This window comes from Triturus cristatus, chromosome 3_2, assembly GCF_964204655.1.
Source record: "Triturus cristatus chromosome 3_2, aTriCri1.1, whole genome shotgun sequence".
Lineage (NCBI taxonomy): Eukaryota > Metazoa > Chordata > Amphibia > Caudata > Salamandridae > Triturus > Triturus cristatus.
This window is the reverse complement of record NC_140584.1, coordinates 694,174,652-694,194,442: the sequence shown is the minus strand read 5'-3', so window position 1 is coordinate 694,194,442 and position 19,791 is coordinate 694,174,652. Positions and strand designations below refer to the sequence as shown.

Genomic DNA, 19,791 nt, shown 5'->3' with positions numbered 1-19,791 from the left:
TGTGTATGGCATATTTTGTTTCGCTCTGCCGGCCCACGGATGTAGGCAGTCGAGCTGTGTACTTTGCAGGTGTATCAATCCATAAAAAAGATTGATTCTAAGATGGTCGGGTTCATTGGCTATAATGAGGTCGGCTATATCAGTGGCATGACGTGCTGCCGATCTACAGTTAATAGGATACATTTTATCTGGGCCTTGGTCGGGGTGGTGTTCTGGTCGTGGGAGGTGGGTACTCTTGTGAGGTAGCTTTCAACAATGCCTCTGGGAGGGTGTCTTGTCAGTCTTGAGGCATTGGGGTGGATGGGTTGGATTAAGGACCAGGTCTGTGTGTTCTCCAAGTGTACAGGTCCACATGGTAGGGATGGAGGTTCGTAGGAGTGAAGTAGGGAAGCAATATCACTTGGTGATAAGGTAATCTTTTCCCTGGTCGGCCGGGATGATGCATTGGGGTAAGGTACGGTTTTCCATTTGGGGGGTCCCTGAGGTGAGGGGCTAGCGCAAGCCTGCTGAATGGGTTTCGCTTGGGGCTTGGGTGGGTGCCGGATCAGGTCATGAAGGGTTTGTACGTCATCTTTTATTTGTTGTAGGGATAATAGTATCTCGTCTAGTCTGGGGTCAGGTGTGGGGCTTGTCATCTTGAAGGCTTGGACTGTGGTTAAGTTAGGAGGTGTAGTAGCTTGTGTGGGGTCCCGGGGTATGACGTGTGTTGGTTCGAAGGGTGGTGGTCCCATGGGGAAAGGAGGGGTGGAGAGTGGGGTGTCCGAATCTATGTGTGGCATTGTTGTGGGGTGGAAATCACTGGGAAGGGGGATAGTGGGGCGGGGGTGTGAGGGTGTATTGGTGTGGGCTGTATGCAGAAGGGCGGGTGTGTGTGGGGAGGCTATGGATGAGGTGAAACGGTTGTGAGGCGAGGTGGGTGTAGTGGAAATAGTGGTGGAGCTGGGAGGGGTGGGGGGGGGAGTCGATATAATGCAGATGTCTGTTATTCAGAGTGGTGAGTTGGGCTTGTGGTGGGTGTATTTGTGCAATGGGATACAGAGGGAGAATGCCTAGAGGGGGGAAATCGGTTGGGAGACGCTCATAGGATTAGGAGAGGTGGTATAGGGTCCTGTAACCTTCGCTTTGATGATTGGGAAGATATTGTCTAATATATTACGGTTATGGTCTGATGCCTGCAAGAGGATGATCCCATTATGGTAAATGGTAATTGTGGCAGTTGTGTTGTAGAACGGAGAGGGAATGATAGATAGTGTAATACCGTGTGCAGTTCTCTTAGTGGATGCAGTTGAGAATAGGGTAAGAAAGACTTTCCGCCATTGTGCTCTCCTTTTGGTGTAGAATATAATATCATTCGTTATGTGTCCTGTGCTATTTGAGAAGTAGGGGTCAGAGATCGGAGTTTCTGGGTGTGCTTTTAGGAGATTATGTTTGAAGCCTTTGGCCGCCTTTTTTGAGAGGGTAGGAGGGTATTTGATGGAGTAGGTGTGTTGGCCCTTGGGTTCCAGAATGTGTGTTTTTGGATTGCAAGAGGGGGTGTGTTGGCCCTTGGGTTCCATAATGTGTGTTATTGGATTGCAGGGGGGGGGGGGTGAGGGGGTCAGATTGCGAGTTAAAGTGGGAGGGGATCTATACGGTGAGTATAAGAGATAAAAGGCCTCAGTCTTTATTACGTCATCGCATTAAGGGAATAGTGGATCTGGGGACTGACTGATCAGTGATTATGCTCTGGAGTGTTTGCCTGATGTATCAGTGATTCCAAGATGGCCGCTTGCTTGTCTCGTGAGGGAGTGATTAGTCCTATCGCTCTTTCCATGCATCTAAACCAACAAGGCAAATTCCTCTGTCTATGCATTACAACTTTGTCTAGTCCTCTGTTTCTGTGAGGGATGGATCGGGCTCGGTCCTTTGAGTCAGTTTGTGCTGTGTTTGTTAGTCCTCTGTCTTCGTCCATGTGGGAGGGGTGAGGTGGGTAGTCCTTCATTTATTTTGTTTAGTTCAAAAGAATGCCATTTTGCATTTAGTCTGTTTGGGCATAAAATGTTGAGACGTGGTAATTAGTCGAAGTGTATGCACCCTTCTGGCACCGAGTTATGTGGCAAAACGTGAGGGCTTAGTCCCTATGGGTGGCCACAGAAAAATCAGAGAGTATCTGTGCGGAGCGTAGGGCTGCTTGTATAAATAAGCCAGCTCCTTGTCACTGTTTCTCAGCTAAGATTAATGCGTGTTTGAATATGGGTGAGAAACCACATTCGGGGGGAGCCCAGGGGCGCATTGAGCACGGATGTTTTTTTCATGGTTGTTTCAATATGCTAGCGGCTGGGGGTTGGGATGGACGGTACCTGGAGAGGACCTGTATTGCCGATCCGGCGCAGGTCAGATGTACTGCCAGGATTTCTCCGCTCTTACACGGGCCAGTGGGGGTGTCATCCTTCTCCGCTCCGGGTGCTGGTAGGGCGCTTGTGAGACCCAGCTCTCGAGACTCCCGCCTCTCCCACGTTCGCGTCAGCTCCAGGGTGTGGGCAAGGCGCTCCCGCGACCGGGCGCACCGACGGCTCTCGAGGCTCTCTCCCGGGGCAGTGGGGAGTCGACCTTCTCAGCGGGTGCGGGCCAGGTGCTCCTTCTTTCTTCAACTTCTGGCTGTCTCAAACGGAATCTCGGTCCGCTGCTCCAGCGAGTGAGCGATGGGCGCCGCTGTCCCCGGGTCCATCTCCTGCCGTCCTGAGCTTTCGATTAACTTCTTCTCTGGTGAGTGAGTCTATCCTTTTCTTTCCGGAGTGTAGCGGTAGAGCTCGCAAGGGCTATCAGGGATATATCGATCGTTTCAATCCCTAGCCTTCGGAGCTCATTCGTAGAGCTCCTTACTCGCCGCCATCTTGTTTGGCATGTGGCGTTCGTCATGACAAACTCTAAGTACCATATACTCTTAATGGCAGCACTGCACTTATAATGCCTAAGAATGGACTTGGACACTGTAGGGGTACAGGGCTCATGCACCTGCACCCTCACCACTGGTATAGTGCACCCAGCTAGAGGAGTGACTGACCTATTGTGAGAAAGTGCCCTCTTTCTTGCATGGTATGCCCCCACTTTTTGCTGAATTGCTGATGTACTTTGACTAAGTGTGCCCTGGGCTCCTGCCAACCAGGTACCCAGGGCCTGTGTTCCTTCCCTAAAACTGCATTAAGCCTAAACCCAAATGCCATCTCTGGCCACATGTCAGCCCCTTGTAAATGGTACCATAGGTACCCAGGGCACTGACCAGAGAAGGTCCCCAAGGGCTGCAGCACTTATTATGCCACCCTTAAGAGGCCCTGTACCCTGACACACACTGCCTTTGCAGGGTGACTGTATGGGTGCAGAACAAAACAGTCAACATGGCACACATCCATGTGTGCCATGCCCATAAACCACTGTCCTGGCATACATCAGTCACCCCTCTAGCTGGGTGCCCTATGCCAGCAGTGATGGTACAGGTGCATGAGCCCTGTACCCCACAGTGCCCAGGTCCATTCCTGGGCCCTGTAAGTGCAGTGCTGCCATTAAGAGTATATGGTGCTGGGAGGTTGTCATTACGAACTCCAAAGCACCATAATGGCTGCACTGAAGACTGGGAAGTTTGGTATCAAACTTCTCAGCACATTAAACCCACAATGATGCCAGTGTGGGATTTAATGTAGAATGCACGACAGAGGATATCTTACAGATGCCCCCTGAAGCTCAACCAACTCCCAGTGATCTGACTGAGTGGCTGCGCAGGCTGCCACCACCAGACATGTTTCTGGACCCCTGGCCCGAGAGCTTGCTGCTCTCGGGGGTCTGAAACAATGCACATCCTGGGACCAGGTGCCAAGCCTCCTCCCCGAGGATGGGCAGGGTTCACGAAGGAGAAGCTTCAAAGGCATGCCACCTTTGTGAGTTTCTCCAGACCACTTGCTGTACTCAGCAACTGATTCTACCCCCCTCTTTGGGCTGGAGACCCGGCGGGAAAACAAAAGTGAGGAAGAGAGGTGTGCCCACCTCTGCCAACTCCACCTCTAAGGTGGGGGAGGAGAGGTGAAGCACAACCTCGAGTCCACCCCATCTTGAGGATGGGGGGGACCCAGTCAACCAGGGATAGGCTCATGACACCCTCCCACTGGAGAGTGGCAGAATAGGGGGTGTACCCACCCCAGGGAAGGGACCCATTCCTTCCTCAGATTCCGAAACTACAAGAAGAACAAAAAGAAAGAAGACCAGCCATGCAGCTGCTAACTAGGACGACAACAACTGACTTGGGCCCAGCCCTACCAGCCTGTCGACCCTCGAACCTGCTCCTGCTAAAACCCGGCATCTTCAGTAGTCAGCAACCTTACAAACCCCAGAGGACCCGACTGCCTTGCTCAACTAAACACTGGGACTGCCACGAGCAGTGGCTCTGCTGAAACATCTGCAACCCCAGGCCCCACTGAAACCGTAGATCCTGCCCACTCTGCACCCACCGAACCCGCCCCGAGCTATAGTGGACAAAGACCACAATGACGTCCCCCTGGCGACTGTGACCAAGAATCCAGCACTCAAGGGCTCACCTAGACACTCCTGAGGCCTGCAGCCTCAACACCAGGGACCCCTCCAACCGCGACCAGCAGAGGGTAAGATTTCACAACGCCAAAAGACACCCCTGCAGCCGGCGCCCCACGGCTCCCCGTGCCCAACTCTTGGGTGTCTACCCAACCTACAGCTTCCCAACTTACCTCTCAAAGTGGTGGTCGCATCTGAAGAATCACCGTCCCAGAGTTTGCAGCCTTTGTTCGTCTCGCAGCTTTCCCATTGAAATCCATTGGGCGCCTGACGGCCAAGAAGCCCACTACACCCAGCTGCCCCAGTGCCGCGGAGGGTGCACCAACTACCCTGTTCGACTTCCCCACTTGCCCCGAGTAAGTGACCAGGAGCTTTGCTCCCACAGCCTGCTAACAGCCACAAACCAAAGGTCCCCTGCCCGCCATAGGCTAACATTGGGCCTACTCTCTCTGCACCCGGCCGCCCCTGTGTCGCGGAGGGTGCAACAACAATACAATCCTGAACCTGGGAGACCCGAGTCTGGCCCCAGAACCTTAACTCTACCAGTCAAGTACTTACCTGAAAGTCGATAACTTACATTTTCTCCATAGGGTAACATTGACTGGTTTTCACTCGGAAATTCTTCTGTCGAGTTTTGAAACTTTAAAATATTCACTAAAAAACGTTCAATTAACTGCTTAACACTGTCCTCTGATACTGCCTTACTGCTCGGCCAAGCTACCAGTTTAGAGAGTAAGGTTCTATCCAACTTTAACCTCTGCCAAACCTCTCAAGACTCTTGGACTCTATACACACTGTACCTCACTTTGGTGCAGTATATATAGAGCCAGTTTCTTACACCTATGCCAGGGCAGTGGGTTGTAGGCATGGCACCAAGGTATATGTGCCATGACGACTTTTCACTTTGTTGTGCACCAGAACACGCAGCCTGCAAAGGCAGTGTGTGAGTGTGATGGTACAGGACCTCTAAGGTGGCACAATAAGTGCTGCAGCCCTTAGAGGCCTTCTCTGGTCACAGTGCCCTGGGTACCTGTGGTACCATTTACCAGTGGCTAACTTGTGGCCAGAGATGCCAATTGGATCAGTTTTGGTGAAAGAACACAGGCACTTGGAACCTGATTTGCAGGGACCCAGGGCACAAAGTCAAAATGCATAAGTAGTCTGTCAAAAAGTAGGGGGTTACTGCAACAGAAACCCACTTTACTACAGATCCCAATTGGGTTTAGGCTTCAATTAAGTTTTAGGGAGAGAACATAGGCCCTGGGTACCTGATTAGCAAGAGCCCAGTTATGAAACAAGGGGGTTGACCCAGACAAATCACTAGGACCTGGGTAATGTACAGGACATGGAAAAAATAGACCGAGTGGACACAATGTTAAGAAAAATCTTTTATCACCACCTGTGAAATTAATTCAAAACAATTTAACGATAGATTCAACACATTTATTCATGTGAGGCTTGGGTTCTCATGTTCAACGAGAATACAAAAATGGTATACATTTAAAGAAGGTGCCCCAATGGGAAAGGAAGGGTAAGTGCAGCGATGTGCAAAGGTGAGGGTAAGTGAGAAAGGGAGGGCAGTGAGCAATATATACACCCAAATAAAGTAAAATGCCAATCCGGCCTGAGATACATGGCCAATCTATTTTAAACACCATCATTTTAGGACACATGAGGGACCTATCACTGTTGTCCACAATGGGAAATACAATATCAAGCAGTCGACATTTCGACCCTGGGGGATGGATGTAGATAATTGGAGTTCTTACAGTAGGGTCTTCATCAGGACCAAGTGTGGGACACCTAAGAATAATTAAGGGGCCTCCATTAGGCACAGGTGATGAAACATTAATGAAAATAATTACTGCTTTGAGGTATAGGCAGAGAAAATTACCCTTGGACCACCAGGTACATATGGTGGCGAGTAGAAGGTGGATGGGCCCTCAGGCTCAGATGTCAGAAAAGGACGTTTAATTACGGCTGAAAAAACATGTAAGGAAATATCAGCACAAGTAATGTATGGGGCGTAGGGTAGTCAAAATTAAATGGACAGCAATGGTCCCCAGTGACCGTGAATACTCATTTACTTAAGTAGTATCTGTATGCGTGATCCTGTGCTTGAGTGAATCGAAATGTCTCAAAGTATCTAAAATTAAACAAGAGACAACAAAATATTAGCCCCCACCACTAAAGTCGGGACACAGGGTTGAGCGCATACCTCTGTCTTAAGAACCGCATCGGTTTCACAAAACTGTAAATGGAGCGCTGAGCCGGCAGATGAATAAATACGGTCTCTCTCGGTCAGAATACGTGTACACGTTAAGCTCCAGTTAGCAGCAGCTGAGTTCTGTTCTCACTGAGCTATCTTGTCGGAAATGGTTCGTGAAAGACATGAAAGTCGGCAGCCGATCAGAAAATACAGCTTGTCCTGGTTTGGTTAAAAGAGCAAATTACTCAAATCTTAATCCACACAATATTGACAGTGGCATGTTGATGTAGAAATAAGGGGCGCACGCTCAAGTGATTGTGCACGGTAGGTTTTTCGTGTGATGCAGTATATCACATTAGCATGCGAGTGGGATTATTAACAGCTCGAACGGGGGTTGGTATTGGACAGAACAGACCTGGTATAAACATTACACGGGGGTGTTAAGAACACAGTTAGAATTTATCAACATTTGAAAACAATATACTACACTTAACATACATTCTCAAATCATTGAGCGCAGTGTTTACACGCGATACTTTTTGTCACATTAGCATGCGAATGGGATTAGAAAACTCTAACTGGGGTTGGTATTAGACATGACGGACCCAGTATAGACATCTAAGAGTTACACGGAGGTGTACGAGCCAGGAAATTTGTATTTTATAACAGCGTTTGAAAAAATATGCTTCAGTTACAATACATGGTGGCCGTTCTTAAGTAAAATAACATTCAACATGTTCATTACAGCAAAGAAAATAGGCTCTCCCCCAACATGTAATATTGTCAATGTATACCAACACGTAGGCAAGAGGTTCCTTAAGGTTAAACAGAAATGTGATTATATGTGACAAGCGTCCCACCAATGCACATTACTGGATTAAGTATAAACAAGTAGCAACATTTGTTGAGCGAGATCAGTTGAGCGATACACAGTCGTACAATCATGATGAAGGAAAAGTGATTATGTTCGACATTCGTCCAAAACTAGCATGGGTATATGTAGACACCTTAACATGTATCAGCATCTGCAGAATGGTTCAGGTAATAACTCCATGGCACACAGGCGTGTACAACCATTGTTATAGAGTGCATGTGAATGGAAGGCCATTACCCCAATGTTGGGCATCTTTAGCATACCCAAGCATGTAACGATGTGCGGGATCTGTGAGGTAACTACACACCACTACTCATTCCCTAACCAGGCACGATAGCGGGGCACTGCTGGCAACCAGCACATTAAGCCCATTATGGACTGTGTCGAGGGTGTGCATCCATTTGCATTCTCGTATATTAAGGACCTGTTGCATGTCACCACCCCCAATACCCAAGCTGATCTTCAAGGACAACCCATCTGATTCTGTCTGATGAGTGGTTGGCTCCCTGAAAATGTTCTATCAAGGATGCCCCTCACTAAGTGACACCTCACCCTGCTGCAGTGTTGCAAGACATGTGCTGTCACTTTTTGATGTGTTTGTCCATCATCCATCAGATAAAATGGACATAGGATAGCGTAGGTAACATCTGCTGTATTACAATTGGTATGGGTTTTGAATTCAATTGTGTGGTGTTTGTATAAGGCAAATGCTACTTACCAGTATGCATCTGTTCTTGGCATGTAGAGCTGCGGCATGTAGAGCTGCAGATCTACACACTGTGCATAGATCGCCATCTGGTGTTGGGCCCGGATGTTGCAGTTGTTTTTCTCCTGGACAGTCTTTGGAAGTCACGAGGTATGCGACTCCTCCTTTGGATCGTATTGCACATGGGCTTTGGCTCCATCCTCTGATAGTTTATCGCCAGCAGGGAAATGATGGAGCGTAGTAATAAACAGTGAAGATTCCCATGTGTGTTGTATCTAAATAACAAACTGGAACAGATAAAGGTAGCCGGGGAGGCAGGTGGGCGTGTGTAGATCTGCAGCTCTACATGCCAAGAACAGATGCATACTGGTAAGTAGCATTTGCCGTTCGAGGAATATGAGCTGCAGATTACACACTGTGCATAGATTGTATAGCAGTACCCATCCCTAGCAGCGACCACCAGTCTCTGTTGCAGTGGTTTGAAACAATGTTTTGAGTACAGCCTGGCCCACACCATCTTGTTGCTTAGCCTGCACATCTACACAATAGTGTTTAGTGAAAGTGTGTGGTGTTGACCATGTAGCTGCTTTGCAGATATCATCTAAGGGGATGTTCCCTAAGAAAGCCATGGAAGCCCCTATTTTACGTGTAGAGTGGGCTTTAGGGGGGCAACAGATGGCGTTCGTTTTGCTTTGTGGTAGCAAATCTGAATTTGACCATCCACCTAGCTATCCCAGATTTGGAGAGGAGGTTGCCTTTATGTGGTGGTCAGAAGGAAACGAACAGTTGTTTGGTCTTACGAAAGGGTTGTGTTCTCTCGATGTAGTAGAGTAAGGCTCGTTTGACATCTAATGTGTGGAGAGCTCTTTCCGCAACGGTTTGTGGTTGCGAGAAGAATACAGGTAGTTCTACAGATTGGTTTAAGTGAAAGGGAGAAATGACTTTAGGGAGGAATTTTGGATTAGTACGGAGAACAACCTTGTTATGGTGCATTTGCAGAAAGGGTTCTTGAATGGTGACTGCTTGTAGCTCACTGACCCTTCTGAGGGAAGTGATTGCTACAAGGAAAGCAGTTTTCCATGTTAGGAATTGAAGTTCACATTTGTGTAGAGGTTCAAAGGGTGGCCCCATTAGTCTAATGAGAACGATGTTTAGGTTCCACACAGGTGAGGGTGGCAATCTGGGTGGAATTATTCTTTTGAGGCCTTCCATGAAGGCTTTTATGGCAGGTACTCGAAAAAGTGATAGATGTTGCCTGTTTTGTAGGTAAGCTGCTATGGCGGCGAGGTGCAGTCTAATAGACGTGTAGGCTAGATTGCATCTTTGTAGGTGTAGTAAATAGCCTATGATGTGTTGAATGGACACATCTAGGGGATCGAAGTTATTGTTTTGATAATAGACCACAAAACGTTTCCACTTGGCTGCGTAGCAAGCTCTAGTGGTAGGTCGCCTAGCCTCTCTAATGACGTTCATACAGTCAGGAGGAAGATTTAGGTAACCGAATTCTAGGATTTCAGGAGCCAGATCGCAAGATTGAGCTGAGTCCGGGTGTCTGATCTCTCCATGGTTCTGGGTTAATAGGCTTGGAGAGAGGTGTAACTTTTGGTGCGGTACTACAGATAGTTCCAGCAGTGTGGTGTACCACGGTGGTCTGGCCCAAGTTGGAGCTATTAGGATGAGAGTGAGGGAGTGTTGTTGTAGTTTGCGCACCACTAAGGGAATGAGTGGGAGAGGCGGAAAAGCGTACACAAAATCTGCCTGACCAGTTCATCCAGATTGCATTGCCTTTGGACAATGGGTGTGGATATCTGGCGGCAAAACTTGGGCATTTAGCGTTTGTGGGTGGCGAAGAGGTCGATCTGTGGATGCCACCACATTTGAAAGTATGGGTGAAGAACTTGTGGATGGAGTTCCCACTCGTGGATTTGTTGCGTTTGTCTGCTGAGCAGATCTGCTATAGTGTTCTAGACTCCTGGGACATGTTGGGCTGGGAAGAAGATTTTTTGGGGTATGGCCCATCTCCATATGCTCTGTGCTAGTTGAGAGAGCTGGAGAGTGTGTGCCGCCTTGATTTTGTATATAGTACATGGCTGTCATGTTGTCGGTGCGGACTAAGACGGCCTTGCCTGAGAGATGCGTTTGAAAAGCCTTTAGGGCTAAGAATATGGCTAGTAACTCCAGGTGGTTGATGTGGAGTAGCTTTTTTTGACGTGTCCACCTGCCCTGCATGGTGTGATGTAGTAGGTGAGCTCCCCAGCCGGAGAGCGATGCGTCCGCTGTAAGGACTATCTGAGGAACAGGCTCCAGGAACGGTCGCCCTTTGGAAACGTTTTTGGTGTTCCACCACTGCAGAGAGCGATGGGTACGTCTACCAACACCAGATCTGGCAATTGACCCTGGGCCTGGTTCCACTGGCGCGCTAAGCACTCCTGGAGAGGGCGCATCTGGAGTCTTGCGTGAGGTACTATGGATGTGCAAGAGGCCATCATTCCTATAACTTGCATGAACACTCGAGCTGGAAGTGTGTGTTCGGGCTGAAATTTGGCACAAAGAGCCTGAATGCTTGCTATTCTGGTAGGACTGGGGTAGGCTAGCGCTTTTGCGGTGACTATGGTGGCACAGAGGTATTGCTTTACGTGGGATGGTTGCAGATGGGACTTCATGTGATTTACTGTGAAGCCCAGGTTGTGAAGCAGTTGGATAGTGGCACGAGTGTGTTGTACACACTGGTTGTAGGAGCTGGCTTTTATGAGCCAGTCGTCTAGGTATGGGAAGACATGAATGTGTGGTCTTCGCAGGTGTGCTGCCACTACTGCTAGGCACTTGGTGAATACTTGTGGTGCTGTAGTGACTCCGAAGGGGAGCACCTTGAATTGGTAGTGTTGACCGTCCACTACAAATCTGAGAAACTTCCTGTGAGCGTTGTGAACCGGAATGTGGAAATAGGCGTCCGAGGTCTAAGGTGGCCAGGAAGTCGTTTTGGGAGAGCAGTGGAAGTACCTGCTGGAGTGTGACCATGTGGAAATGGTCTGAGTGTATATAGTGATTAAGGGGTCTGAGGTCTAGAATGGGCCTTAGCGTCTCGTCCCTTTTTGGTATGAGAAAATATAGGGAGTAAACTCCCATATTTTTTTGGTTGGTAGGGACTAGTTGTATCGCACTCTTTTGTAGGAGTGAGATTACCTCTTGTTTTAGTAGTGCTAAATGTTAGTGTGACATTGGGTGTTTGGGTGGGGTAGATATTAGCTCGAGGTAGTAGCCGGACTGAATTATTTGCGTTACCCATTTGTCTGAGGTGATGGTAGTCCAGTCAGGGAGGAAATTGTGGAGTCTGCCCCCGACCGGAGTGGGATGGTCTGGGGGGAGCGGAGGGAAGTCATTGGGAAGGGGTAGAGGCAGAGCGGGAGGCGTTTGTCTTGCCTCTGCCTTTATTATTGTTGCCTCTGTAGCCGCCTCTTTGGTAACCCCTTGTAAAGGTGGATTGGGTGTGGGCTTTATAGGAAGTGGAAGCGGTGTCAGAGGAGTAGCCTCTGGATGTGCTTCGAAAGGAAGAGTGGCGAAAAGAGCGCCTAGGAGGGTGTGATTGTAACGCTCCCATAGACTTCGCGGTATCTGTGTCTTTCTGAATTTTTCCAAGGTCTCATCTACTTTTGGGCCGAACAGATGTTGCTGGTCAAAAGGGTGGTTCAGAATGGAAGCTTGCACCTCTGGTTTGAAACTTGAGGACGCTGGTGTTAATTGCCCTAGAGGCGGTGTCAGCTGCATCTAGGGCACAGAGGATGGAGGTGTTGGTGATGGTTTTGCCCTCCTGAATTAACTCATTGGCTCTATTTTTATATTGGTCATGGAGGTGTTGCATTATGCCTTCTAGTTCATCATAATGTGCCCTGTCATATCTTGCCAAAAGCGCTTGTGTATTTGCAATGCGCCATATGTTGGCAGCTTGGGATGCAGTGCGCTTGCCAGATGCATCCTAGAGTTTTGACTCTTTATCAGGTGGTGGTGCCTCGCCTGATGCTTGGGAGTTTGCTCTTTTTTCGTGCTGTAGACACTACTAGGGAATTTAGTGGTACTGGCCCTCTGATGTAGGCGGGATCTGTAGATTTTTTTGTCTATGCGAGGGTTGATGACCCTGGCTCTGACTGGATCTTTAAAAACCTCCGGCGCATGCTTGATTACTCCTTTGAACATGGGCAGGATGGAGGTGACCCTGTGTGTCGTGTCGAACGTATCAAGGAGGAAGCCCTCCTCCACGGGTCGGTATGGAGATTTACACCGTCGTAGTGTGCAGCCCACTGGAGTAGGTGGTTGAACCCCAATGAGTCTTCTGGTGGGGATGGTCTCGAAGGGTAGAGATCATCCTGCGGGACGTTAGGAATGTCAGGAATGTTATAGTCGTCCCATGGGTCTGGGGAGCCGGTAGGAGTGGGGTCCGCTGTAGGTTGGTCACGGGGCTCATCCTCTATGTCATCATAAACATCATCATTTTCATCATCCGGAGAGGGTGTGGGGGAATCTGAATAGTCTGCTTCGGAGGCGCTGACTAGGCCCTCGTCGGTGTGTTTTTCTGGAGCGTCAACTCCGACGAGGTCGTCTGGGACCGCCGCCGACAATTGTCCCATAGTTCTTCGGTCCCGAATGGTTTTCTTGGACCGGAAGGATTTGCTCGTCGGACAGTCTCTAACCTCGTGTTCAGGGGAGAGGCAGAGATTGCAGACTTCGTGGAGATCGGTGTGGGGGAATTTGGACCCACATCGAGGGCACTTCTTGAAGGGAGTCCTTTCCATTAGCCAGGACCGGAGCTTGGGTAGGCCCGAAGGCCGTCGTCGACGACTGGAATCGAAGGTCTTGATCGATGAGCCGCGTTGAGTGTGGAGATCACAATCGAAAACAATACCGCAAAAAGGGGGGAGGATTGCGCGTCGATTGGAGAACTGGAAACTGTTCGGAACCGGAGCGCGAAGATCACATCCGAGCCCGATGGCGGAAAAAAAACAATCTGAGGATGGAGCCGCAGCCCATGCACAATACGATCCAAAGGAGGAGTCACATACCTCGTGACTTCCAAAGACTTTCCAGGAGAAAAACAACTGCAACATCCGAGCCCAACACCAGATGGCGATCTATGCACAGTGTGTAATCTGCAGCTCATATGCCTCGAACCAATTGTTTTGTCTGGATGGTAAGGCTGCAAGCCTTACAGTGTCCACATTTGTAGTATCCAACTATCTCCGGAAGATCCCACAGGGATTGGATGGTAGGCGCCGGCGGTGTTTCTAGGACAGAATGCACAACATGCTCTCGTATGCGCTTCCCCTTCTTAAAGGAGTGCATGGGTGGATCAGACAATCCCAAATCGTCAGAGACGAGTTCCCAGTAGTGGTTAATAATCTGTTTGATGGCATTACTGCGGGTGCAAAAAGGTGGTGACGCATATCAGTCTCTAAGGTCCTCCTTGTGTGTTTTGGTGCCCAATAGGTGTTCCCTGGGGTTTAACGAAGCTTTTTCTTGCACGCTTCAACAATCTACGCGGGTACCCCCTCTCAATGAGGCCATCAGTAAGATTATCAGATTTTAATAGATAGTCTTCCCTGCGAGAACAATTACTGCACATCCTAAGGAATTGGCCAAAAGGCAAATTATCACGCAACCCTCTGGGGCGGCGGTTTTTGTATCTAAGTAACGAAATGTGCTCTGTCAACTTTTTGAATAAGGTGGTGTACAGTAAGTGGTCTGCTTTGATGGAGATGTTTAAGAAATCAATTTTACTACAGTCTGAGTGCATGGTAAATTTGAGGTCTGTGGAGCGGTTAAGCCACTCAAAAAAGTTATCTAGTTCGGTATATGCTCCCGTCCAAATAAGGAGGACGTCGATGATGTACCGTTACCATGGGGTCAGATGTTCCTGGTATGGGTTCCTCTCACAGAGTACAAAAGTATCTTTAAAGTGGTACATATATATATATATTTAATGGCCAGTACCAAGGCAAAGCTGGCCCCCATTGCAACTCCTTTGGTGTGGAGCTAGTATTCTCCCGCAAATAAGAAAAAGTTGTGCATCATGGCAATCTCCAACAATTTAACGATGAAGTCTGTAGGGACCAAGGTAGGCACGGGTCTCTTGTTTAAGGCCGCACAGATAAACTCCAAGGCTGGTTTCTGAGGGTTACCTGTATACAGAGATACAATGTCCAAAGTCACAAGACGCTGATACATCGGGTTGAAGGGTAAATTGTCCACAAGTCGAATACTCTCCATAGAGTCCCTTAGGTAAGTTCTGGGTGCCTCCGCTATAGGTTTCGAGAAGAAATCAACGTACTTGCAAAGCGGTTTAAGTAGGGAGCCGCAACCGGAGACTATAGGCCGTGCTGGAGGATGCTCCAAATTCTTATGCACCTTCGGTAGGGTATAGATCGTTGGAAGGCGAGGTTGTTTCAGATTTAATAAGTTAAATTCCAAATCTGACAAGGATCCCATTTTTCGACCTTCTTCTGTCACTAAGGATCAACTCAGTCACCTCCTTAGTGGGGTAAGTCCTGACGCCATTGCCTAGTTGGTGAAGGACCTCCATTTGTAGTCCTTGGTGTTCTGAACCCAGGGCACACTCAGTCAAAGCACATCAAAAGTGGGGGCAACCATGCAGAAAGAGGGCACTTTCTCACAGGTACACATCCTATTATACCACCCTCCAGTGGGAGGGGAGCATATGCCTCTCACTGGTAGGCTGGATCCAGCCATCTGCAAGATGGCAGGGACTGAGAGTTGTGCTTCACCTCGCCTCCCCCACATGAAGGGTGGGGTTGGCAAATGTGGGCACACCTCCCTTCCTCACTTGGTTTTCCCGCCAACTCTTCCACCCAAAGTGGGGGTCAGAACCGGTGGGGGTCAGCTGCTGGAAGCAGCAATGGCCTGGGGAAGCTCACAAAGGCGTGAAGACTTTGAAGCTTCCCCTTCGTGGACTCTGCCCATCCTGAGAGAGGATGCTTGACACCTCGTCCCAGGATGTGCATTGTTTCAGGCTCTCGACCCACAGGTCCAGAAACAGGTCTGGTGGTGGCAGCTGGACATTAGTGTTAGGTCGTTTTTCAGGGGGCATCTCTAAAATGCCATCTGGGTGCATATTTCATTAAATCCCACACTGGCACCAGTGTGGGTTTAATGTGCTGAGAAGTTTGATATCAAACTTCCCAGTTAACAATAAAACCATTATGGTACTGTGGAGTTTGTAATGACATTACTGCACTTACATGTCTAAGAATTAGCTTAGACACTGTAGCGGTACAGGGCTCATGCACCTGTACCCTCATCACTGGTATATTTCACCCATCTAGAGGGGTGGCTAACCCATGCAAGGGCAGTGGGCTGGAGGTATCGCACACAGGGATGTGTGACATGTCGACTCTTCACTTTGTTCTGCACAAAAACATGCAGCCTGCAAAGGCAGAGTGTGTGTGGGTAAAGGTAAACAATAAATAAGTGATGCAGCCCTTAGAGGCCTTCACAGGCAACAGTGCCCTTTGTACCTTTTACAAGGGACTGACCTACGGCCAAAGAGTTCCAATTGAGTTTTATTTTCAATGAAGTTGTAGGGAAAAAACAGACCCTGGGTACCTGTTTTGCAGGAACCCAGGGCACACTCAAAGTACAGCAGCAGTTTAGCAAAAAGTGGGGGCAACCATGCAAAAAGAGGGCACTTTTGCAGGAACCTTGATGTCCTTTTCTTCCCTCCAGAGGAAATTTCAACTCCGTGACCGACAGTACTACAAATACCTACAGCTTGCCCATGCTTGGAAGGCCGAAAATATTCTGCTGGATCTCCCTGAATATGCTCCCCTAGAAGGCAGCCTTTTAATGGATGAATTACAGGAGAATGGATCTTACATCTATAAAACTATTAATAATAATATGCCAGACGCCCTCCTAAAACTGTGGTCTACATGGGAAGCGGATATCGGCGAATTAGGACTCAGATTGGGAGGAAGCATTGGTGTTCCAGCAGGAAGTAGCAATTAGAGCCTGGCTACACCTCATCCAATTTAAAATTCTCCGGAATGTCTGCATTGTGGGAGGAGCCGAGAAACTTTCTACATACATTATGGACATACTCGGTCATACAAATATACTGGCGCAGAGTGCTTTCAGAACTTAACACTATACTAGGAGTGCAGTTGCCTAAAGACCATACATGCATATGTTCTTTTGGGGATACCTAATGATGTATATGTGCCCCAGATGAAACTAATCCTATGTAATCAGTTTGCTGGTGGCACAGGATCTGGCCAGGCGATGGAGTTCTTGGGGTACCGAACATGGCTGAATGGAGAAAGGGAATGGATTTAAATATGGCAGAGGAAGAGTGACAAAAGTTGGGGATGCCCACATAGGTTTAGTAAAATATGGGGTGGCTGGATTGCTTATGCTGGAGAGGACAATGTTGCTACTGTGCCTTCTTTGTAATTACACTGTAAAATTTACTTTAATTTCTTATGTCAACTTGCTTATAAGTGTGTTGATGTCTTTCCTCTCATTATTGATACCTATTAATGGGATATTTTTGCTGCACTAGTGTCCTTCCACCATGCTTCAATATTTAACAGGAGCACCCGTCGGTACCACTTTTGTTTATCTTTATAAAAATATTTATTTAAAAAGATTCTTGGCTGGATAAGGCCTCTTCCTCAGCCGCTGAGGCTTCCATGATATCTTGCCAATGTTCTTGTACAGCTTATTGCCCGAAGATGTCGGGTGTATCCTCGATTACCTTCGCTACATTTCTCTGCGACACGCCAGACGGTACATCAATGTCTTTTGATCGGAAAGATCAACAGGATTCACATTCTTCCTCTGTGATCAGGGTACAGACATAGGTTGCAAACCTGATGGAGGTCAGTCCTCTGATATTTTGCGTGGGAAGAGGGACAAACACAAAAGGTTCCATTGGCAACACACTGTATATGGAATCCGATAGTAGAAATAAGAGTCATGCACAGTCAAGGCCCGAAGGCCGTATCTGAAGGGTGCCGAACCGACAGTCAGTATTTATTTCTATGCGCAAGAATAGAAACTATCGCAAACCATACCAATGAATGAAGAAAGGTGTAACAAACCGAATGAAGCTTGAAGCGGTCTCGAACAGGAGCACTACCAAACACATCCGAACCAGACAGCAGAAAGACAATTATCAATGGAGCCGATGCCCATGTGCATTATCACCAAGAGGAGGGGCCACTTTACCTCGTGATTCGAAACACTTCTTAGAAAAAAAACAACTTTCACACATCCAGACCCAACACAAGATGGATGAAGTATGCTAAGCATATGTATTTACAGCCACACATGCTTCGAACATATGATTAAGTGGTACAGAGATAGTGTATAGTTTAAACACAAAAGGATGTCAAAAAATAAAAAAAGAATATAGAAGAAGAAAAAAAAACAATGGCAAAGTGAAATATTAGACCACTGAAGTGCAATTTTGTTATTGCTGATGTGCACATGTCCTCATGATAAATATCATTCACAGAATACGACAACCAATGACTTCGATAGGCTAACACATTTCCACATATCTGAGATGGGTTAAAACAAAATGTTATGAGAGTACAATGAATCAAAGGATAAAGAGGGCTGACTCAAGGTCACTATGCATCTGTAGTTATAAGTATTTCTTATTTATACATTTCTTTGATCACACAAGGCTGGTGAACCATCAATATCTGAAAACAAAAATGAAGGCAGCAACTGTACCTCATGCCTGTTGGGAGTGTAACTTTGCAGAAGAAATGTTCAAGATCCAACATATACAATTGCATATTTAAGTGTTTATGAATAATAATAAAGTTCCCAATATTGTTTGCACTTTAAATATTCAGGGATTATATTTACAACCACATTTCATATTAGAATGACAAGTGATTAAAAAACAATGGATTTTTTTAAACTGCATATCAGGGATGTCTTGATAACTTCATTTAAAGGATACTACAAACATTGTTTAAAATTCAGTCATTCAAAAAAAAAAAAAAGCATGCCACTGGTGTGTAGCTAATAAAAATACAAAAGCAAAACAAAAACAAATTACTTACCCAATGGCTTTTGCAATATAACCAAAAGTGTTCACCGTAGCTCTTCGTATAGCTTTCTTGTGAGCTTTCAATAATTCCAATAGTTCAAAACATATCCTCATCCATTCCCTTGCAGAAACATATTCAGCACCCCTAGAAAAATTAAATTAAGACAGTTTAAAGAACTACACTGCAAATTACTTAGCCCGACAAAAAGTTACATAACTACAATATAGCATTAAATGTCTTTTGGAATTGTCCATGCTGTGAAGGGTAGGACCTCACATGTTCTTAAAAACTTTAACTCAAAGGTTTAATATCAATATTTGTGTTTCCTCTTAAGTCGACCGTGTGCAGATGTAAAACGGAGAGTACATCATCAATAGTCGAGTCAGCTCAAAGAAAAGGAATCTCGGCCAAGAGTCACTAAATACTATTTAGAAAATGTCAACTCATTTTGAACAGCATAACCTTAGGTAATCCTAAGTGAAAAACGATATACTAAAGATTAAGTTTCTCACAATTGAAGGAAGATCTTGAAGTTTCAGAAAGATTGAATGTATGCATGGGGCTCAATATGGTGCACAATTAGCTACCAAGGACTGGAATGCTCCCTGTCAGAGCCTAACAGTAGGAAACATACTAGATGTAGAAAGCGGTCTCTTTATATAGTGGATCAAAATGAGGTACACTGAGTTAAGCTTCCAAGCACGCCCCAACTGGTTTACCGAGGCAGAAACGATAACACAAATGCTCTTTTTTTGGTAGTGTGGGTGAGCAGTTAGGCCCATCAGAGGGTAGAGCTAAGCATTTATTGCACAAACAAGGGCAGTAAGTGAGACACACTCAAAGAAATCCGACAGCAACTTATAAAAATAACACGTACTTTTATATAAATTTAGATATTAAGATCAACGGAATCAGGTAAGTACTTTGAGTAATGAATTTTACAGTTTTCAAAAGTTGAAAGTGAAATTTATGGGAGCGCTAATGTTATCCTATGGGAGGAAAACGTGCTACAATCGGGTACTTAACAGCAGCTTACGGAACTGTTCTTCTGAACTTAAGGCGAGTATAGGGCAAGGTTCAAATCCACACCAACGGGTCACCTTTGGAGGCTCTGGGGAGTCCAGGTGCAGAGGTGTTACGCTGTTGAGTACCCCTTCACTTCAATAGGGAATATTATGGTCAGAAAGTCTGGAAGCTGGGCCTGGAGGACCAGTCCGGGAGAAACCACAGGAGGGCACGCCCCTGGAAATGCTTGGCAACGTAGGGACACTGTTGGTCCACCTCTCCTCGGGCTGTGGGGCCTCGGGTGCAGTGGTGTATTGGCGTCTGGTTCAGTTCCGACATCACTCATGGTTGGAGGAGGCCTGCAGAA

At 47.2% G+C, this 19,791-nt stretch overlaps 1 protein-coding gene across 2 annotated transcripts in view; it reads right to left on the bottom strand.

The window, feature by feature from the left end:
- The window catches only part of SF3B1 (splicing factor 3b subunit 1), a 339,385-nt gene that overhangs the window by 141,995 nt on the left and 177,599 nt on the right, over nt 1–19,791 (bottom strand). For both annotated transcript variants that reach the window (XM_085648748.1, XM_085648749.1), the window contains one exon: nt 18,432–18,563. In XM_085648748.1, the coding sequence (XP_085504874.1) occupies nt 18,432–18,563 (132 nt within the window). The remainder of the gene's footprint in view (nt 1–18,431; nt 18,564–19,791) is intronic.